Source organism: Columba livia, chromosome 5 (genome assembly GCF_036013475.1).
Source record: "Columba livia isolate bColLiv1 breed racing homer chromosome 5, bColLiv1.pat.W.v2, whole genome shotgun sequence".
In the NCBI taxonomy this organism is placed as follows: Eukaryota; Metazoa; Chordata; class Aves; order Columbiformes; family Columbidae; genus Columba; species Columba livia.
In genome coordinates this window covers 26147443-26171011 of record NC_088606.1, presented here as the reverse complement: position 1 = coordinate 26171011, position 23569 = coordinate 26147443, and the positions used below count along the sequence as shown (strand labels likewise).

The 23569-nt window shown below is 38.7% G+C and overlaps 1 protein-coding gene and 1 long non-coding RNA gene across 5 annotated transcripts in view; both read right to left on the bottom strand.

The window, feature by feature from the left end:
* Positions 1 to 260: 260 nt before the first annotated feature.
* LOC135579557 (uncharacterized) lies at positions 261 to 1736 on the bottom strand. The gene is made up of 2 exons (XR_010472889.1): positions 1567 to 1736; positions 261 to 1352 (listed from the first exon to the last, which is right to left on the bottom strand). It is a non-coding gene; the product is annotated as an uncharacterized LOC135579557 (long non-coding RNA).
* Positions 1737 to 9583: 7847 nt separating this feature from the next.
* Positions 9584 to 23569, bottom strand: part of SEC23A (SEC23 homolog A, COPII coat complex component) — a 30039-nt gene continuing 16053 nt past the window's right edge. For all 4 annotated transcript variants that reach the window (XM_065063966.1, XM_065063965.1, XM_065063967.1 and 1 more), the window contains 9 exons: positions 23170 to 23259; positions 21583 to 21689; positions 20425 to 20578; positions 19651 to 19728; positions 18454 to 18615; positions 16806 to 16892; positions 15221 to 15376; positions 14534 to 14599; positions 9584 to 11041 (listed from right to left, as the gene is read on the bottom strand). In XM_065063966.1, the coding sequence (XP_064920038.1) occupies positions 10952 to 11041; positions 14534 to 14599; positions 15221 to 15376; positions 16806 to 16892; positions 18454 to 18615; positions 19651 to 19728; positions 20425 to 20578; positions 21583 to 21689; positions 23170 to 23259 (990 nt within the window). In that variant the 3' untranslated portion in view covers positions 9584 to 10951. The remainder of the gene's footprint in view (positions 11042 to 14533; positions 14600 to 15220; positions 15377 to 16805; positions 16893 to 18453; positions 18616 to 19650; positions 19729 to 20424; positions 20579 to 21582; positions 21690 to 23169; positions 23260 to 23569) is intronic.

Sequence of the window (23569 nt, the reverse complement as noted above, 5' to 3'; positions counted from 1 at the left end):
CCCATAACTCTTATGGTACAGAATGAGTCTGGCCTTCACACTACTCAGCACATTAACCTTCAGTGCTCCCTTTTCCCCAGAAAACCCTCTGATGTGGGAAGAACTTCACCAGTTCTCTAAATTCCTCACATATAAAAAACCTCCTATCAAAATGAAGTTCTTGTGACCTGAGCCTGCCAAGCTAACAATAGGCATTTTCAGATTTGTGGAACAAAGGCTTCCTTTTCCCAATCAGTGTACCTCAAGCATTGTGTTCTAAGGGAAAAACATTGTTTTATTAAAAGCTGAGTCCACCAAAAGTCATGCCCTTATGCAATATGCATGTGTAATAAACACATTCCATGGTGTATGATAATACAGGCTTAAAAATACACAAGTATGCATTAGTGATCTGAATAAAGATAGGTCAGTTTGACCTAAGCTACATTTGCTTCTTGCAAAGGTTACAAGTGAGTGTCACCTTAACAACATCTGCATTGTGTTAAAGCAAAACTCCAAATTACTGAATGAAAAACAAAGGGGAATAATTCAGATTTCAAGTGGTTCCTGAAGGGCAGGATTGTCATAAAAACTAGGTTACAAGATCTACAAGTTGACCAGTGGCAGAACTTAGTCTAAAAATAATGAAAATATAGATGTACTAACAAAACATCCTCTAATTCTAATTAAAGGCTGGGCTGATTTCATATACAACCAGAAATTTCAGCAGGAGGCCCAATTGGCAAAGCAAGGAGCTGTTAATGAATTAAAACGCAAAAAAGAAAACATACAAGAAGCAGAAACACAGATAACAAAGGAGGGGTACAAAAGCATTGCTTAGGCTATTAGGGATGGTAACAGGAAAGACAGAGCCCAGTTGGAGCTGAAACTGCTGAATGACATAAAGGGTAAAATGACAATAATTCTGTAAGCATGCTAGGAGCAAACTGAGGTGCAAAGGAAAAGTGAAGCTGTTGTTGAATGGGGGAGATAACCTGGTGGCAGACAGTAGGGCGAAGGCTGAAATACTCAATGGCTTTTTTGCCTCAGTCTTCAAAAGTTCCCAGACCTACACACACACCTGCACAGTCTGAGAAAGGAGGAAATGCAAAAGTAGGAGAGTTAAGGACTATTTAGATAAAGTGTGTGTATTCATGTCTACAGAGATAAATGCGACCTATGATGTGATGTGATGTGACTGTGAAGCTACATCATCCTCAGAACATGTGATGATCCAGGGAGGTCCAATGAATGGGGGTAACTATTACAGTCATCTTCAAGAAGGGTGCAGAGGAAGATCCGAGGAACTAAATGCTGGACAGCTTCAGCTCGGTCCCTAGAAAGACCACGCAGCACATTTCCTTAGGATCCACCTACAAACAAACAAAGGACAAGAAGACAGCGAGGATTTACAAAGGGCAGATCAGCCCTGACCAATCTGATTGCTTTCTCTAGCAAAATTACTTGCTATGAGGCCAAGGGAAGATCAGTGAGTACAATATACAGCCCTCAGTGACTTCACACATCAAAGCCACCAGTTTCATTGCTGTAAAAACTTCTCCTGCAATGAACACAAGTCACAAGTACCTTTCCTGAGCTGCAAAGACACCTGTGGCTGCTCCAGCCTCCCAAGATCATTTGCTTCTCTTTCCTGGCACTTTGGATCTCCTTGCTGATGTTTGCTTGTTTCAGCTGTTCCATGTTCCATACTCCCAGCTGAGTATTCTGCAAAGCTGCTTAACTCATTCTTACAACACCTAGGACAGAGATTAGACGTGATGATCCCCTTGTTCTCTGAACTAATAATTCCTTGTATACTACATGTGGGGTTTTTTCCCAGTTAGTAAATGAACCTGGAGCTATCAGAAGCGTTCATTCAACACTAAAAATCCTAACTTAACAAGTTTTCTTCTGGATATTTTACACCTCCAAAATGATTGTCTTCTTACATTAGTTCAAGTTGGGTGAATGTTTTGGGCAAGTATTTGTCCAGCCACATAGATACAACACATCTCATTTCCTTTAGTCAATTACACCCTTTTATTTTCTTACAGATAAAAAAAAAAAAAAAAAAAAAAGAAAAAAAAATCATGCAAATCGGTGCCTGTTTACTTAGTTTCTGCTTATTTCATATTCTTTTTAGAAGATGAGGATCAAAAGATGATCGTTCTGCTGAATTTCTTCTCTTGTGTTTATTTGTGCACATTTTATGTTACAAGTTAACCTTTTATAAAGAAGATGCTTTGATACACTTAGGGGAGTTCCAGCTTATCCCATTAAAATATTTTAAATCAGCTCTTTGCAGCTCTTCTTTCTAGATTATTTCTTAAAACATCAAAAATTGCTTATGACATGTTGTTTACTTTAGAGGCTTGTCATTATTTTTATCATAAAAGTTCAAACTGAAAAAATAAAAAAATAAAATATTGCTGTGTTTTTCTAAGTGAAGGTGTTTTAAACCCAAATTCTACACTGATAGAACTTGGAATTTGAAGTGATTCCACACTTATATGGGTGCAAATGAGGAATAATCAAAGACACTCAATAACACCAGCAACCAGCAAAAGTGGAGCGAGGATCTGGCCACGCGTCTGCTGCCCTCTCGAGTTTTGCCAAAGGTATTGCCAGCAATTAAAACACTGCCACCGGCCGGGAAGCTGCGAATCCGCACTGCTGATTTCTCCGTAGCCGGCCCGCTCCTGCCAGCCCACAGCTACACAGGATTGCAGCCGAAGTGCAGCAGGGCGTCTCTGGTCGCATTAAGTGCTGATACTCGTTTCAGCAGGTAACATCTTCCTTTAACCAAAGCTCTGCTCCTGCAGAGGATTAGCCCGCACGTTTGATCCACACACAGCAAAGTAACCACTTATTCCATTGGAATCAAATTTGCAAAAGCAAATTATTCCCTTTGTTTGTGAGACTGGAGGCAGAAGCTTTGCTTCTTGTAAGGACATGGGAACTGTCAATTGCAAAGTGCAATGCAGTATTTCAAAAAATACATATTTTTAATGTTAGCAAATAAGATAGTTGTGTCTATAGTTTAACATGTTACAAAGACCTGACTAAAACAGATGTCCTATTTATTCTGCTCAGCTTAATTCCAAGTTATTTCAAGCTCTGCTTAGGGTGGCATTATGTCATAAATTACCAAATATATAATCTCAGAAAATAAATCCAGACTTATTTATACACATTATTTAACTAGGACAAAGGATATTTTTCATTCAGATGCAACTGGCCTGCCATGAGGACCTATCACTTCATGGATTTCAGATATTTATGCACAGGGAACAATTTAATTTTTTGTTCAATCCGCATTCAGTCTAGTAAGATGGATTTAGCCTTTGAAAGTGTTCTGCCCACGTTATCTTTTCAGTTAAAATCACCTCTCAGAAAACATTCCCTGCATGTTTATACATGGAGTTTTGCACAGCAGCACAAAGACAGAGACTGACATGAGGAGCTGAGAGTTCTCAGTCCAACTCCTGCAGCTTATGGGACTCTTTCCATTTGGGCTACAATTATGCTGGATAACAAGTAGCCTGTGCAAGGACCTATCTTTAAATTCCTAAATTTTCAATTCCTTTTTAAGGCAAAAAAAAAAAAAGCCATCTAGACAAGGTCCTGGGCAACCAGCTCTAGATGGACTTGCTTGAACATGGGGATTGGACAAGACGACCTCCAGAAGTCCCTTCTAACTTTGACACTTCTGTGATTCTGTGAAAAGTAACATTTACAGTAGTGGGACTCTCTCTATCCTGCCGTCTCGGTAGATCCCACAAAACTACTGAATTTGTCTCATTTTCTACAGTTATCTATCAGGGTTGTATTCTTGCTTACTCAAGGGAAATTAATTCATATCCCTTAACCAGAAAGAGGTTATTAGGTTATTAAGTTACTTAAACAACCACTTCAGTCTGGAAGGCGCAGCCATCAGTTTGTGCATCTGTGTTCCAAGTGTCCTGTCAACACATGGCTAACACATCTGGTAAGTGCAAAGAAAAGCAATTTCAGTTGTTCCCAAAGGAAAGGAAGCAACAGCAGAACATTTATATGCTAAGATTTCAGCACAGCCATCTTGTTAATTTTAGTCAGCCAAAGTATAAAAATAGAAATCACAGTGTACTTGGCTCAATTTACCTTTGATGGACCAAAAATCAAAAAACACAATTAAGGTCTGTTTGCCATGCACACACCGATAACCTGGTCTGCAAAGGCTGCAGCAGTCTTCTCCTGCCCCCAGCCATTGCACTGCTTTGCTCCTGGGGCACTTTTGCCTTCCTTGGAAACAGGCACCAACCACAGCTTGCTCTAGGATGCCAAACTGATGCTCGTAATCAAATGAAAGCTCCAGGGTGTCTTGCTGGTGTTTGGGGTAAAGTTAGCTCCCTGCTTGGAAGCTGGCAAGGATTTTCTGCTCCAATTAGATTGGCAGGGGCTACCAAGGTATTGCATTTCACATGGCCAACTTCCTTCCGTCACCTGGGCATTTCACTTAAAATTCTTTGCTATTGCAGGGAACCTCTACAATATGACACTGTCATACACTTTTGATCTCTGCTTTTTCTCCCATGACATAGCACAAATTTCATCTTGCATATTTATGAGAAAAGTATTAGTTCTGCAACAGATGTTAAAAGTATCTGTTGTGTCTGAAGGCTCATTCACAGAGGAAACAGCACAATGTAGACCTGGACTGAGCAAAGTGTCTGTTGCACAAGTACAGTTGTGGGAGATCAACTCTGCTGCCAATCTCTCTTCCTGGATCCCTCTTTACTCCAGTGAAAGAAACACTCTATCTTCTGCAAACAATTTTAGCTTTGAAGAGTCTGTGATAAAATCCTCATTTTCTAAAGGACAAAAATATACGTTCTGTTAAGTTCTGTAACAAGTTAGCTCTCTCATTTTCTGCCTTTACAGGGACAAAAATGGAGTACAGTTCCATTGTCCGGTTCGGTGCCATCATTTAAAGGGTGTCACCTCCACTTCCCTCCTGCTGCAGAGGAGTGGGAGCAAGCCTGAAACATGGAGTTGTACCCTCCCGTACGGCAGCACTGCTCACGCCACAGCGCTAGGTCCAGCTGCGCTTTTTTCCCCCTCAGTGCAGTGTGTAAATACCTAGAGCGAGAGGATATACCACAGCAACTCGCATGGGAGAGTCACATTTTTATCTTAACTAGACTGGCAACACTGCTTGAAACCACAAGCTCCTCAGCAATTCATCTTCTCAGCCTGGCCCACTGACTGGCAGCCTGGCTGGCTCTCAGTGCCTCTCCTTACAGCCTTTCACATCTGCTCTTGGGCAAACAGGAGCGGAGCTCACAGCGACTGTGGTAACAAGAACAGATCGGAGGGTCACCCACTGCTCTTTTACCTGTTCCATGGCACACGAAAAAGATGCAGCAAGTAGTACTTTGCCCACCTATAAACTTCCTGTAAGTTTTCTCGAAAAAGGTAATACAAGTCCTTCTAAAAAGCAGCATTAATAAAAACACACTTGCTCTGAGATTAATAAAGATCAGCAGAGCTACAAACAACTTATAACTCTACTCCATCAGCCAAGTGTGACGTCTGCAGACTAGGATATCTCAGTTTAAACTGTCCACATTTCAGTTAGTGATTCAAGCCACCCTGTAATGCTGATCTCTGTAGCAAGAAAAATTAAAAAATCCCTCTCCCATAGTAACACTCTTTTCAGGTCATGCAGGATAAGGTCTTACAAAGTTCATACCCATCCAGAGCCAAGGCTGAAAACATGTCTGTGCTACTAACAAAAACATTTAAATACGTCCCAGCCCCCGTATGCAGCTGAAAAGGAGCTCACAGTTGAATCCTAGAAACGTCATCTCTTCTTATTCAGTACTTTAATTATTAGATTGGCTACTTCATACCAACCTAGTATCACTCAAACTCTTCCAGGTCTCCATCTAGCTTCTATTTTTCACACATGGCTATGCTCCCTTGCTAAACTCTTATTAATAAACCTACGAAAGCAATACAGTTGCACATGCTATCTGTAAAGTACAAACTGTGGCCCATGAGTCACTTGGCATCTCTCCTGAAGTTGAAAGGTCAGCAACCACAGAGAGGAGAGTTCTAACCTAGATGGAAGCAGACGTTCAGGGACCACAGAGGCTATTCCTGCATTATTTCAACCCCAGCTCAACAAGCATTATGGTTCCAGGCTACCCTGATAGCATAATTTTTGTGCATGCTTTGAAAGTGGCTAATCCCCTGGGCGGTTGTCTCTTGGTAGTATTTGGGAAAACAATGCATGAAGCTGACTGCAGCCCATGGCACAACACAGGCATTTCCCCCTGAAGAAGGCAGAGAACAGCCTGCTGCTCATTCCACACACATCAGCTCAGCTTCCAAGCAAACTCTTACCCACTTCATGGCAACGTGCCACACAGCAGCATAGCCCCAGGCAGTCCTGGGACAGGATGGAAAGACACACGCGATGGAATATCTGCAGGTGTTGGGGACAGGCTCCACTGTTAAAGGGTACAGTGATTATTTTGCTTCATTTTTGCCAAAAATCAACTTATGGACACTGATGTAATTGTTTATCTTTTAGCATCATGGCCCTTTCTTCGGACAAAAGTTTGCACTATTAGGCACAATCTGCCATTTTAAACAAGATTTTACATTCAATTCAGAGCAGTGCAACAGCTTCATTATTTTTTCCATCTGTTCTGTTCAGGCTTGTTGGCTTTCATGTACCATTTAACTTTTGTATGAACCCAAAATGCCAAAAGCTGAAGTGAGCTCGACACTATTGTGTGTCACAATCTGACAGGAGGATAAGGTAGTTGTTTGCCTCAGATTTGGTAAAAGAACAGGACAGGCTCCTGGTCAGTATTCATCAACTAACTGTGGAAAAGAGAATATTGGAAAATGCAATTTTCCAAACACACCATTTTGTGTTGGAGGCAGCCAATGGGGCTCTCACACATGTCATAGCCGCACAGACCAAGCTGTGAGGTTCCAGGAATTTGACAGTATTTGTATTTCTAGGCAAATCCACATGCCTTTAAGCAATTCAGCTTTTCGTTGAGCTTGTTAAATCTGTGTCTAAACCTGGTACCTTGTGAGATAATGCATCCAAACAGGAGGTGTCAGTCTAAAGTTATCAATCCACTCCCTTTTCCCAAGCATGAGGAAAGCAAATTACTTAAAAATAATAATGAAATAAATACAGGGAACCTAAAAAAATCCTCATTTAAAAAAAGAGATCTCAAAGCTGTACTATAACATGGATTTAGTCACTGTAAATTATTTCCAAAGGTTGTTAACATACCAGACGTGCCACTCCCAATCCTGTGAAGTGGGGGGCGAGTAGTGGCCACGCCAGGACATTTATCACAGCAGCAAAAAATTTACCAGTCAGCAAGAAACCAAACAGCAGAAGGTTGCTGCCTGCTCACCTGTGAAAGAGCAGAGCATTGTCGGGGACGTCCCAGCCTTCTTTCTAGCATACACATCTCTGTGCAGACAGCTAAGAGTCTGGTTTTGAGGTTCAGTCAGAAACACTTAGAGCTTTGAGGCTTTTATACATCTAAATATGGAGTCATCTTCCACATTTTGGATGATGGTTTCTATTGCTCTAAGTGGCTCATTCCAAAACAGAGTTTAAACACCATTTCTCTTCCTGAATGAAGGGCAGTTCTCACACTTACAAGGTCCAGCAAACTTCTACCTGATCTTTCATGTGCCAGCAGTAAGAGCTCTGTGTTGTGGGCTCGTTTAAACACATGAAGGGTAAGTGGACATAATTAATGGACTGTAAGTACAGGACTTGAGGCAATGAAAAGAGAAGAAAAATTCAGATGTTTGTGTATCACATACAGCCTGAAAAGTTGTCCTGAGAAAAAGGCAGCAAGCCAGAAATAAGTGCCTTTTCGACCAGGCACAATGCAAGGACTGCCAATCACAATGTGCTTTTTTATATGATGTCCAAACACCATCAACAAGCATATCTAAGAACATGAACAGCTGTTACAGTGCCAGGGGCCTCTATCTGATTTCATGACGCTGGCAAAACATTAACTTCAGATTCAACCATGCTGCTCTCTGAGACAAAAGTCCTCCCCAGATGGCAATGCTTCAGGCAGACAGGCATCCAGTGAGAATGTTTATATCAAGAACAGATTTTGTTCTGTTCTAAAACTCACAGCCAGCCAAACAAAGCAGAAAAAGCAGTATGCAACTGCTTTCTCCTCTACCTCTGGCTGCCCATGTAGAATTTTCAGTTTTCGGCTTCCCAGTCCTTAACAGAACAGGCAGCATCTGTTTTATCCCCTGTCCTGCAGAAGGCCACTTCAAGGCCTTGTGTTTTTCAACAAGAACATTTGACCTAGTCTTCCTCCAATTTCTAATCTGTGTCTAGCCAAAACTAAATATTTAAAGAAATCACTGCAAAGCCTTCTATCATAGTCAAACAGGTCAACTAGCCCCCGTGATAAGACGGCAACGTGTCATAGATACTGCACAGATCGGTAGCATCTCTTCACCACAAAATCTAGTAATGCAGATGCTAGCAAAGATTGCAAATAGCAGCAATTTCTCTTTTTCAAACCACTTTCTCCTGTAGCACAACCCTACAACAAACTGTTTTAACTTTAAATGTTGATCAGTTCTCACTCATAACAAACAGATTACTTCCCCTGGCGTAGCTCACCTGATCTATGTAAATATGCAAAAGGTATTAGATCAAGTAGATGAATAAGATGTTAATAAGTTACCAGGACTGGGTGGCTTTCTCACAGGAGTTCTGAAGGCAGCAAGACATCGAAGAGCAGAGGTGCCAGTGGACATGTGTAACTCATCACAGAGTCCCTCTGCCGGATGACTGGCAGACTGCTGCCCCTGTCACCCTCACCCACAAAAAGGACTGTTGAGAGAATCCTGCAAGTTCCAGACTGCTGAGCCTGATCTGTCTCCCTCCTGGGATTGTGGATGGAGGCTCTAATGAGAAGCACAACTCACGAGCCTATGGATACACATGGGCTTTTGGGAAAGAGTCCAGTACGCTTCCTACGAAGGCGAATCCTGTCTCAGTAACCACACGGACTCTTTGGAAGAGATGAATACGCAGGTTGGTAAAGGTAATCCCTCAGACATATTAGGATTTTCAAAAAATCTTTGACAATGTTAAATACTTGAAGCTACAAAAGAAGCTAATGTTGTCAAGAGATTGGATAAAAGAACCTATTACAGGGTGAAAGCTGATGAAAGGGTGGGAAGGAAAGCACAAAAAACCCATCCATTATCATTATTTATCGTAGAACCATAAATCAATTCATCACTTGGTGATGAATTGCTAGTCAAACAATATTTAACTGCCAAACATATTGGGCATATTTAGTATTACAAAATTTTTTAAGCTGTTTATTAGCTAAAAAACACAGTCAAGAGGGCTACCAAGTTATTATCTCCTAAACTGCCACTAGTGTGAACAGTTCAGCATCTGTGGAATTTAAACAAGTTTGATACCAATTACCAGATGAATCAAAGTGGTGACGTTATTCTAAATTTTATGATTACTACCTTTATTTCCACATTCCATTTCAAGCACTGACAGAAAACAGCACAATTAAAAAAGTGAGAGAAAAACATGTATTTTATTTGTACTGAGGCAAAAGGAGCCCATCTCATTAAGAACAAAGAAATGGAGAGCATTTGATTTCATCAATTTTTTGAGAATTTACAGAAAACAGGAAAAAAAACCCTCATGTTATCACACCAGTTTATGATTTAATTTCCTATGTCAAAACTCTCCCTCTTTCTCTAGACTTGGCACATTTCTTTATTGCCCACTACCACATTTCACATCATTACTTGTCCAAATATCATATTACTTATGTAAACATCTGGTTTATGTGTAAACTTCAACAAATAAATTGGAAATCATACTAATTCATCCACACCCCAAAAAAAACAAGTACGAACTAAATATCAAATTAATGACATCAAATTCTATATAATACTGTTTCAACAAGAACTATAACCTGTTGAATTGATAATAAAAAGGATGCAAAACCGAAAAGCAGATGTGCAGCGTTATGTATTAGTGTAATAACATCATAAGGCAATAATAAAGAAGGTAAATATATATATTTTTTTAAGTATACACTAGCCAAGACAAAAATCAAGGCTGTACCCTTAGTCAGTTCATTTTGGTAGTGTAGGATTTCTTAGCTCAAGCTAAAAATGTTAACTTTTGAGCATCTTCATCTGTTATCATGTTTGATAATATATATTTTTGTCAAAAACACAACATGTGGATTTAAATTTTGTGCAATAACATTTTTAGTTTTTCAGTTCAAATTCTTTATGTGAAAATAAAGAAAAACTCTGTTCCCAAATAATCAAGAAGGGTAAGTGGGAAGAAATATTTGAAATTAAATACTCTTAAAATGAACATGAACAATAATATCTCTGCAGGAAAGAAACGTTCGGCAGCCTAAGTCAAAAGACTGAGTTCATACTATTTTTATATGCTTTTTGTTGCTTCTTTGTTCACCTTGTGCTCAAATTGAGTAATAAAAGTAGCCATATGGCAGTCTGGAAAGCCTGACATCACCAAAGATTTCCTTTATTGTTCAATGTGCCTCTGTAGTGCAGAGAAGAATCAACCTCAACCATTTAAAAGGGAAACTGAAATCACATCTCAATGTTGTTATAAATGATCTCAAAGTAATTATAGTATCACAGTAATCAAAGTGACTGTTCTTTTTCCTCTAATTATAACTTAATTTAATCTACTACCTGTCATTTTTACAAACTGCAGTTCACATTAAAACATTCGCTGATAGCAAAAGCTTTTCTTTGAAAACAACACTGCTTTATATCTAGTCAGGCAGCTTGTGCATATCAGAGCATTCTGTCACAAGAGACATGGGAAAGTGTAAATGAGAAAAAGCTGAAATATGGCTACAGCTTATCTGTGCCTTTACTGCACTGCAGAATCTCAGGCAGCACTAGAGACAGCAAGTTTCTTCAGATGATCCATAAATACTTGCAAGCTGACATCATCAGTAAGGATGGGTGCTCCAGACTCCTGTAACATAAAAGGAAATGAGGAGAACTGATTATACTCTTTGTGAAGAAAAAGCATCTTAAAGCACAATATGTTCCATTAAATAAACACTTTACATATTTAGAAAGACCTTAGAAGCATCTCATTGTTGAAATCCTCTGACAAAAACCAGCAGACTATACATTTACATAAATTTTCATATGCTTACATAAATTCAGGCATAAACCATAACTACACTCTCTTCCATTTTAATGCATACAGCCACGGGCTGCAGTATAGCAAGACATCTACAACCACTGTATAGAGTTTTTGACAGCTGCCAAATGCTAACTCACAAATTTTTGGAAGTAAATAGAACTTCCACACCACAATTCCTGTATCATTCCTACCTCAGTGGAGCAAAGACGAGAGAAACAGAGACAACCAAGTGACACAACTAACCAATCAGTATCTGTCACTGGACTCCAGACATATCAAAATTACAAAAGGAAGAAACAAATCCACTAAGGGTCTGATTTGACAGAGTGAAGGTCAACTGGCTTTCTGAAGGAAATCCTGGCCAAACCTTTCCTACAGCTCTGTGCCACCTCGGAGAAACACCAAAACCAACACCTGAAGGTCATGGCACTGCAAAATCAGCCCACAAAAGATTAAAAAAACCCACAACTCTGGGGTGGATTTTCACAATTTACTTTTTGACCTCAGAGGTAATTTTTAGAATTCCAAGAAGTTCAAAATCGTCAATTTTTAATTATTATTTTTAAACAAATTTACAGTCTAAACAAAACAGCAGTTGGCAACTCTGCAAATGTTACATAGTAACTTTCTTAACTCCTCTGAAACCAATCTGCCATTACTTCCATTTACAGATGCAGAAAGAATTCCTGTAAATCTCAAACATTCAACCTTTTCAAAGGTACTAAGCACCCATATTTCCAAATTAAATCAGCGCTGTCTGAACACTTGCAAAATCTTCCAAAATACAGACATGGAAGTCTTAACAAGGATGCTTAGAACTGGCCAAAACCAGTCCTTTTTGAGAACCAGTCCTTGGTTAATGATCAAAGGACAAATCCAGAAGCAGTAAGAGTTCTCGGATCACTACAATATTCTTGACCCAATACACAGCCACTCCCAGGGAAGGGCAGGAATTGTCTATCAGCTGATGGTGGCAAGACGAGAATAAAGGATGTTCTTTCTACCTATTTCCAAGCCTGCCAAATGCTAATCCTGAGCTCCCTTACGTAAGAAGCCACAAGGGAATTACAAGTAGTTCAATTCTGAGCAGGATATAATTCGCCACCTCGTGCCTTACGCATTGAAGAACAGCACATCATCCTCCAGTAAATAAAACAAAGGCGCTGACAGACCCCTAAGAAAAGAGATCCCTCCCAATGACTGCTCGTGGTGATCCAGGGTAATTAAAACCAATGCACAGACTGTTCCTCAGCAGCAGCAGCTTTACTCTGAAGACTGGGAACCCCTCATTCTAGTAAGGTAGCAGAGTATTTGATTTGCTGGAGAATCAAGTGAAATCCAGCAAGGTCACAATGTACAAGTCTGAAAAGTACACGAGCATTCACTTCAGTCTTTCAGAGACCACCTTAAGTTTTGTTTTCTGTTTAAAAAAAATTTGAGCTAAGGCATAAAATGAGAACTTAAATTTAATTAACAGTGATTCAGTGACATCTAGCTGGGCATTTGATAAGATTTGTCCCGCTGACCTCTTCATTTCACGTTGCAAATTCCCCATAGTTACCAAGGCAAAAAAATATTTTTTAAAAAAGCTGAAAAAAACGCATTCTCAAATAAATGTCATATCCAATATAACCTGAAAATTTCAACTGCACCTTCAAAGACTAACCAATAAAACAGAGGTGTATGAAAAGTTTGCCATTATTTTCTTCAAATGTTTCTATACTATACAAGGCACCCACCTGCTAAAGTTTAAAAAAAAAAATCTTTACTTTCAATATTAAAACCCAAACTAGTCAAAATTCACCACTTCCTGAAACATGGTTTCAGTGGTATGTGGGTGCCCTCTTCAGGTCAATGTGGACTAGCAAATTTTTCTGTAGACTTTCAGTTATGCACAAAATAAAAAAACATTAAACAATCCACGTAGCTCATGAGAAAAATAAGAGCAAAATCAATTCAGTTAAACATTTTCTACAAGCACTTATATTTCTCATTTCATAATCTGCAATTGGTTCAACTTTGTTAACAAAAAACCCTGCAGTCACTGGAGGCCATTATGTTGAGCACACTCGCTGCAATACTACTGGGGAGATTAATACACCATTTCTTATGTTACCCCAGAACTGAATTATTTTCAAAATTAGAAGGGAAAGCTGGGGTTCCTAAAATGTATCAAAGAGTCTCACTTGTCCAGCATGAACAATTTTATTAGAGATCAGTTCGATAATTGTTTTGTATTTGCATTTATATTTGGTATACTGTTTCATTTGCTTACTAATTATTAATAAATGAGGAGGAAACAGTTGTCCAAAGGTAATGTTCAAAAGGTAATGTTCAAAAGGTGTTCAAAAGGTAATGTTTAGATTAAACAAAGACCTTTCAAACTACAGGATTTGTGTGTATGCTGTGGAGGAAACATGAAATGCTGCTCAGGTTATCAGCTCTGGAGGCAAGAGAGCTGGGTTCAAATCGTGCTGTCCCTGACTCAACACAAAGTCTTCAAGTATTTTCAATTCTGGATCTCAGTGCCCTTCATTGACAGATGCTTCATTAGAACCAACACATCCCTGTGAAAACTTACCTGACAAAAATCACTGCCATAGAATTGCTACAGAGTTCTCTCCCTCATAACTTGAACACTGTACCCTTTAGCAAAATACTCTACAAATACAGTTAGAATGTAGCTTCAACTGTGTGATGCCATTACTTTTTCACGAGAAAATGACACTGCACTAGCATTCACCCACAGCAGTGTTTCTCTTCCCACTAAAACAGCTGAAAGTGGAAGAACATGGAACTGGGATGCAAGGTTCAAGAACACAAAATGCTCCAGAAAGCTTAACTTTTGAGCTCTCATGTAACTTCCTTCCTAAAGATATAAGATTTGAAAGACTGATTCAGGATCACCCAGGCCACTGAAATTCTGGAAAACACCAGTACTGGTGTACTTTTCAGTTCTTGCTTATAACTAACTTCAAAATTTATTTCCCCTATGGCAAAAAGGTCCCTTAGTCTTTAGGCGTGCTAAGTGCTCTCATTCTAAGGAGTATGAAGGTCTCTGTCCAGGAAATATGGTAGACATGAAAACAGCCTAATACAAGCTTAAAAGACCAAACCAGATCATTTTTGTCTGAAGAAATGAAATCCATTTTACTTAACTTTTGCAATTTTGGTGGCACCAGGCCAAAACTGCATTTATTTTTCAGTTTCAAAACTTGGCATTATTACTTATATGTACACAATGTGTCACTCAACTTCTGAAACAGTGAAAAACAAAATCACGCATACAAGCTTCATCAACAGATTCTTACTTACCTGTCCCCATGCATACATATTGTTATGAGTCTGAGAGGGATTTACTTTGGAAAGCAAGAACCGAGCCTTTAAAAAACAAAACACAGGCAATAGATTAACCTTCTCAAATACAAGTTTCTTATAATAAAAAGAAAAGATACATGTGTATGAAATACATAATTTCTGCTATTTGGAGATTAAAATGTGTACAGATACCTATTCAGAAGAGCAAGGAGAACTTCTATAAATAAAGCCACTCCCTGGATTCTACAGCTATGATGGAGAACTGCTAACACTTTTCAATGCAGCACAAAGTAAGCTTTTTTCTTTTTTCTAAACACTAGCAAAGCAAATGTGAATATCAGTAAGATAGCAATTAAGAAGTTTCAAAAAATATAACACAAAGAAAAACTCTGGTAACGGTCCACAGACTCTGACATGCACTAACATTTTGCCCTACACATCTCACACCAGGAATCTGAAAGTCCAAGTCAGTATGATAAAAATAGCAATAAAAAACAGGATTCACAAATTAGGCAAAAACCTACTATTACATATCTGTCTCTGTAAAAGCTTTAAAATTCAAAATGTTCACTTGTAACTTACACATATTTTACCACAGAAATGCATGTATACTACTGAAAAAAAAAATTCATGACATCACTAATACATCACCTCTTAGATTATGTAATATATACTTCACCATACCTGACTTCCTCCATGTTCTGTATCAATGTATCTGGGCATTGGAAATCTGGAATGGAGAATCTCTTGGGCATCGTCTATTGGAGCTTGCAGCAAGTGGTGAAAATTTTCATATTCTGGCATATCTTGGTAACCTGACTTACGCCACTGAGCTATGGTCTGGTGATGGGGGAAGAAAAGTTCAGAATTGATTCACCAGTCTTTCTTAGAAAATACGAAGGTCTTTTCAGGTGAAAATGTGCCATTGCTGGCCTCTTTTCTATCATGTATCCCTTTCTGTCCTATAGTATGCACATTAACTTTGAAAAGCCAAGATGTGCAAGTACCATACCATTAGTTGTTTTTTTTTAACTCTACCAATTTGTGGTCTGTCTGTTATTTTGTCATCCTTTGTATGCTAAATATTTAGTTCATGAGGTCAAGGATACTATTCACAGTTCTCTAATATGCATATATGATATCACAGAATCACAGAACAGTTTGGGTTGGAAGGGACCTCTGGAGATCATCTAGTCCAACCCGCCTGCTAAAGCAGGTTCAAATATCTATGATATATAAGAAATAAACATTTATACTGATGCTTATCTTTCAGGGCCCGTAGCATAGCCTCCTGACATTCTGGGAGTGGTCAAGGTCAGCTCACCACTACAGGCTGCTGTTAGGAAAGAGCTGGAGGGAGCCCCAGCAGGGGTTTCCCCTCCTTTGTTTGGCAGCTGCTTTTAAGCTGAGGCTCCTGCCTGGCTCCTGCCTGAGCTAGGTGGCAGCCAGGCCTGTACCTGCCCATGCAGCCCACTCGTCTGGACCCTCACCCAGGGACTTGACTTCCCAGCTTGAACTGGGATCTGCCTTATCCCCACTGACTTGTCTGATGATCTTGACTGGAAGCTGAGCCTGGCTACTGCCCACAAACTGCTCTGCTCTGTCATGCTCCGGGAGCAGCCCGCCCCTGCTGCTTCCTGACAGCATCTTACAAAAATACGGAGAACATTTTTCTATTTAAGAAGTATTAAAGTTTAATAACCACTTTAAAAAGTGCAGCTATGAGGACATGATCCAGAACATTATTTATCAAACTCTCAGCTATGAAACATTTACAGTCACAAAGCAGTAAAAAGCAGCAGTTTGGTTCCTCCAAGCATTTATATTCATATTACTAGGGAATGTCCGTCCGTCTAACTGCCAGGAGCAGTTTCATTCCTCCAAGACAGTGCAGATGAAAGATGACTACAGAACTTGGTGTTCTGACTCCATATCCCTGAAGAAGGTCAAAAATAAATGAGTGAAAAGCAGGAGGCTTGCAGGGCATAACACTCTCAAAAGTTGTAGAATTATTGATCTAAACAAATAATCTGAATATTGAAGTTAATTCCTCTTAAACCCATCATAACAAGCAGGACTGAAACATGAGGCAATGTGAGGTGTCTGTGTGTAGGCATGTCAGGTCATCAAACCATGAACATGAATAAGGAGTCTGGCTGGGATCAGCTATGCAGATGAGAGGTCAATGATGGGAGTGCATTAGAACTGGGGCTCAACTTTCAGACTTCTACAGAAAAAGAATATTTATGTAAGAAATTACAAATCTTACCTCTCCATGATAAATAAGTATCTGGAAAAAAGTGTCCATCAAGAGAATGCGATCTGGTAAAATGCTGCTGCTATCCAGAAGAACAGGCTAAGATTTAAAAATTTAAAAAAAAAATTACCAACCGATGCAGAAATGAGCAACCAAATGGCATTACCAGCTTCTTGAATCAGACACTGAATCTTAGGAACTTTTTCAATCACTTACTAAAGCTCCGTATTTGCTTGTTTTCATGTTATACATCTGCAAGCCACACAATCTCATTCTAAAGTTATCCACCATGGTTCTGAATATAACTTCACGAAACTAGTAAAAAATGTATTCAAGAGCTGCAACCTCTTTCATTATTATGCCCTTTTCTAGTCTTTCAAGTACCTCCATATTTACTGATACAATGCCACTAATTTGAATGACATTTAAAAGTATAAAGATTCAGTAGTTATTCAAGTATAAGATTTGGGGGTTGAGAGCTGCCTGGGGTTTTTTTAGTCTTGTCTTCTTGCACCTATTATTACTGTACATATATATCCACCAATACTGTACATTCATGATCTATGAATTTATGAAATCTAACATAATATTGAAGGTTTAATTCACCTTTTTAAGGGTCGTGACACTGTATTGGCACAATATTACTTAACTGAATCAGTACCATGTGATTGAATTGGATCAATCTAATTAGAGATAACAAAAATATTGACAATTCCAAGAATCCAAAATAAAGTTAATTACTCATTCTACACTCAGGTGACAGTTCCCACTTGATCATACTTCACCATTGCATCACCCACATGACTTAACTGTTATTCATACATGGGAAAGTGATCTTACACCCGTGAGTAGCTCTTTACAAACCATCTCATTACTTTAATTTAAACTCCACTTTTCAAAGTCTTTTTTTTAATTTACACAGCTAAAAAACAAAACAAAAAACCCCCCCCCACACACACACACACAAAAGAAAAAAAAAACCAACCAACCAACAAAACCCTAACAACAGTGAGAATTCCAACCTGCCAAGATCCTTGCCTACAATGTTTATTTTCACTGTCTTACCATTCCTCACTCTCTTATCTGCCAGACTAGTTTTGTTGTCAGGATCTTACACTTCTTTCACAAGCTTCTTGGTAAATAATGTTTTTATTTTAGGTTTATATAGAACGTGCCACAATAAGGTCAGCTGAAAGGTTCTGTACCAAATATATACATAATGGTAACCACATCAGAATCAGAAGCTTTGGATGAGGGTTTTCACACAGACTGCATTTTGTACATTTCAAAAAACCCAACTTTTCTTTCAAACTCTACAGAAAAATTACATTGTGAATTAAAAATATTTTTGTTGATGTTTTCATTCTGGTACCACAAAAACAACCCCCAAACTCCTATGGCTCTCAAAACCTAACAAAAGAAATACCATTCCTCAGTTTAAAACATAATTTCACACAGTGACTTTTCCTCTCGGGACTATGCTAAATCAGAATTCTGAGATATGCCTTGTTCATAGTACGTTCTATATTAACTGAATATTCTTTCTCATGCAATAAATTTTAAACTAACACATTTTACAACATGTCACAGTAAGGACAATAATCACCCCTTTCTCAAAATTGCATATTTTAACCTACTGTTATGTTAGATACAATGATACCTCTGGAGGTCCATTGAAAGAGTAGGCATAAAGAATTGGCTGAACCATGATAAGCGACTGGGTTAGATCTTGACGCATAAAATGATGCCGATAGTAGGAGCTCTCGTCTGGACTGTTGTTAAAAACTTGTAAGAAGGGAGATCGTCTCAGGTGAAACATAAACTGCAAAACAAAAACCATTTGTTCAAACTTTCACAGATCAAAAGGAGAATTGTACAAGGAGATAAATATTTTCCACAAACTACATGAGAGCTGTGCCACTAAAAAATTGAATTCCAAGTCCTTCAACATTTTTAACTTGTGTTTGCATCTTTGCCAGTTTTTACATACTCTCATGAGAATAAGACAGAGACATCAGAATGGATAAACCTACAAAGCAGCTTTGAATTAAAAGAAAAGTTCAATATTTCTTCTTCTTCTTCGGTACTAACTGATAAATAGGATGACTGAATACTGCCAAGCTCTTCCTTTAAGTTCTCATGTTCCTAACAGGGAGGCTGCTGTGCATGTGAACAGAAAAAACATCAACCACAGTGAAGTCAAACTTTGTTAGTAAAATGAAAAAAGCAAAATCCTCTTATTGCTGAATCAATCGCTCCACAACACTTAACATCTTGAGACACATTGGTAGGTAACTCGAACAGAAATATAATGGAATTCTATGAACAGTCCAAAAGCAACATATCTGGAGCTATCAGAATCTATCAGAACAGATTATTAGCAAAGAAACTATTCAAAGTCTAATACAGTCAAGCTCAAGTTCACTTCACCAGAGAAGTGTTTCTTTTCAGGTACTATAAATCATCAAAGAGCAAAGAAACAAAAAGCAAAACCGTATCTTTTCTCATGTTTTCTAAATTTCTTCATTAAAACTGCCCTAAAGAGAAAAAAAAAAAAAAAACACAGTGTAATTATCCAAATTACAAACTTGTCTAAGATGACGATTCCATTACAGGAGAAAAAAAAAATACACAGAGTTAGTTTAGCTGTAAGGACAGAGGACAAAATGGGTCACAGCAGCACAGACAACAGCAGTGATTTGCCTAATGTCAGATGCCAAACAGTAGCTGGGGGCAGGGAGGTCTTTTCATTCCAGTATCCAGCGTAAAGCTTTTATTTTACTCTGTGCTGCAGTGCCTCTTCCTTTACTAAGCAAACTCTCTTTATCCCTTCCAGACACACGCTCCTTCTGCTCACCTGTGGGTAAAGTGAAAAGGTTTCTGAAAATCTGAAAGAGCTTGGATCATCCTTATGATATTCTCCAAATTTCTGACACTGGAGTAAAACAAAAAATTATCTGAATTAATAAACATACAGTAATGGCATGACCAAGCAAGTAAGCTTGTTTGTTTTTAACAAACACATGATCTGAGGCGCTTACAGCTTTGCAAGCAAACAGAAACCAGTTCTTCTCTTAACTTTCCTTCTGTGTGAGGCTTTAACGGCTTTTTGGTTTTTTTCTCTAAAATTGCTAAACAGAGTTAGATGATTAAACAGCCATAGAGAACGTGTTCAAAATTAAGTTATTAATAAGTGCTTACTTACAAGTAAGAAATAAAATTTAAAAAAAAAAAAAAACAACCAACTTTTGAAAATAAAAGAAATTCCATATAGTTTTCTAGACACTTCGGCTTTTTTTTTCTAAAAATATTTCATCGACGATGTCATTACAGGCAGCAGAAAGTAGAGAAAGTTTTAATTTCTGCTAAACTCATGCTAAAATTTCTCTCAGTTGTTGGCAATTACCAAATACTGAGGAAACATCCATAAACAAACTAAGGGCATGCCTGCTCTTTTTTTCATTTAAAATAGAATATCTTAGTTAATTCTGCATACCCACTTGTGGAAATGAAGTGCTCAGTTCATTTTTTTTGTATGTTTAAAGAAACAAATCACTGAACATTAGTCATTTAAGAAATATATGTCTGGAGACAAGAAACCAATCTGACTCTTTTAATATAGTCTTTTTACCAGTCGTATAAGTTGTCTGTCCAGCCACCTAAGCACATCAGGCCCCTCTTCTGTCTCTGCCCTATACACCGCCAACCTAGCCATGAGAATTGCAGCAGCTTCCTGGTCAAAAGATGCAGCGATGTTTTGAATCTGTGTTTGCGCATCTGCCCAGCTGCAAAACAACAACACAAGTATTCACATCACAGCGACAGGAAAGATGTCGGACCTCAAACTATCCCTTCAAAATTAAGGCAAAGAAAGAAGTGTTAGCAGTTAAACTATGCTAGAACCTCAAAAATCTACTGGGTGTAAATAAGCAGCCTCTCAGTTAACCATTCTTCATTAGAGGTGTCCCTTATTTGTACAGATGCCATGCAACCAGCGAAATAAAACATAATGCCACTTATAAAACAATTATTATATTAAAAACTATTAATTGTGAAAGGTTAAGCTACAGAAAACACTGTCCATTAAGCTAATCACACATTCCCACACCAGCAGTTTTCTTGTGCACCTTGCTTGCTCTTTACAATTTATAAGGTGGCCTATTAATCTGTCTTTTCATCAGTCGACAAGAAGATTTTACTAATATAACCAATGTGAGTTAACAAAATATTCATATCAACAGTAAGGGCAATGCTTTTTTTCATAAACTGAATTCTCCCTCAAACTAACCAATCAATAATTTCCCTCAGGTTAAAGAAAATGTCATCAGACACTGAAAAATGCCTGCATAATATTAAAGATCACCTTCTAAAATTGTGAAGTAAATTGAACAAAGAAAGCTGCAGGTAAAAATTATGTGTGGATGAACAGGTATTTACACCCTCCTGAACTGCAGCTAACACTCTCAAACTAAGTTAGGATCTCTGCCATTCCCCAAGTCCACCCAGCTCCTCAGTTTAGGCTCCAGAATTTCACCCAAAGCTTCCTCTTCATCTAAAATCCCTTGGGTTACTTCAGAGCACTCCCATAACATCATTATACAGCCACTGCACCTCCCAAAGAAGAAACCGCCCACAGAACCAGAGAGGCAACTGCCTCAAAGGTATGATGATGCCTTCATCACCTGTGGCACTGTGTATCCCAGAACAATAGACTGCTTATATAATCCAGAAATAAAAGGCAAATACATATCCTGCTTTTTCAAAAACGATTCATCACGAGAAAACCTACTTTCTGGCAACTGTGGTCACTCTGATACGTCTCTGTCCACTGGAATGCTGGTACTGAGTCACAAACTGGATGGCACCACGTCCTCCTTGAGGAATGGGAGCATTGTGCTACGTACACAAGGAAAAAAAAATAAATGGAGGGGAATCTCAAGATTTTACAGTATAATGTGAAAATATATAAACATATCACTAGAAAAAATATATGCTGTCTATTGTGAGGAATGTTAAGTTATATAAATGCATTGTCTGGTGCTTTAGTTGAGCACCTTAACTAAACATCACCAATAAACTTGGAGACTGTAAAGGGACGTTAGGAGGAGTTGCTGCCTCCACCAGATACCTTTAGAGCAACCAATGCTTTCTCCTTCCACATACCCTTACAGAGACAATACTTTTGTGTTACTATTGCTGATTTCATTAGAATCTCTTTGAACATCATGTGATCCACCAGAATTACATGGCAACAAAAGTGATACTACCCTAAAATGATTAATGAATCCCAAAAAGTGTCATCAAATCATAAAGATTGGAATCCAGGTGCAAAATGAAATTTCAAAACTCTGGTCAGTAGAAATAAAGGTTTATATGCTGCTAACAGGGTAAGTAATTCCAAAAGAGAAGGACAATTGAAATCAACTATTACATACCATGACCAGACCAGTTTTAGAGCTACTAATAAAACAAAACCAAAATAAATATGCAAAAAGTAATATTTAAAATGGCTAAGGTAAGTTCAAGTTTTCAAACCTTTGCATAGGTTTTAAAGTATGCAATATAGCATCCTAAATACATAGAAACTACAGACAGCTCACATAGTTCCTAAGCTTCAAACACTTGGAAGAAGGGAAAGTACGAGAAGGAAGCAGGGAAACTGCTCATCACGTTTTAATCCTCTTGCCTGCTACTGTGCTTGAGAAAACCACACAAAAATACAGGCTTCAGCAGTGTGCTGGTGTTGGCTGGAGTAGAGTTAATTTTCTTCACAGTAGCTGGTAAGGGGCCACCTTTTGAATTTGTGCTGGACACAGTGTTGATAACACAGGGATGTTTTAGTTATTGCTGGTTACAAAGAGTCAAGGCCTTTGCTGCTCCCCATACCGCCCCGCCAGCAAGAAGGCTGGGGCTGCACAAGGAGCTGGGAGGGGGCACAGGCAGGACAGTTGAGCCCAACTGACCAAAGGGTTATTCCACACCATATAATATCATGCTCAGTCTATAAAGTTGGGGGAAGAAGAAGGAAGGTGGGGGGTGTTCAGAGTTATGTCATTTGTCTTCCAAAGTAACCATTACACATGATGGTTCCCTGCTGTCCTGGAGCTGGCTGAACACCTGCCTGCCCATGGGAAGTCGTGAATGAACCCCTTGTATTGCTTTCCTTGTGTGTACAGCTTTTGCTTTACTTATTAAATACCCTTTATCTCAACCCACAAGTTTTCTCACTTTTGCTCTTCTGACTGTCTCCCCCATCCCACTAGGAGGGAGGGAATGAGCAGCTGCATGGTGCTTAGTTGCCAGCTGGGGTTAAACCATGACTAGCAGTCACATAAAATTACTGTGTTTAGTAGACAGCTAGACAAATATTCATTACCTGGTTGACCACTTCAAAGTACAGCGCCAGTGTTGTAGTAGGATTAAGTCCACAAATCTTCCACTGACAAGTACCTCCTGTTCCAATCTCCTGTAGAAAGATTTTATAACACCTTTACAAATCAGAAGTATTACCTTGTTTGTGAAGTAGAACATGTGGTCACCACAGGTAAGTGTTTACGACTACTCTGTCACAAGTTTCCTCCCTGCTCACTCTGTCAGCTTCTCAGACAAACACTCTTGAAAAACAACTGCAGTATTAGATGCAGGAATAATAAAAAAGGAGGTGGTTGCAAAAAGATTAAAACATTAGAAGGACAAGGAGATGGCATTGGAAAAACAGAAAAAAAAAAAATGTCAGAAACAGGAAAAAGTACTAGACTTTGCTTAAACAGCCCCAA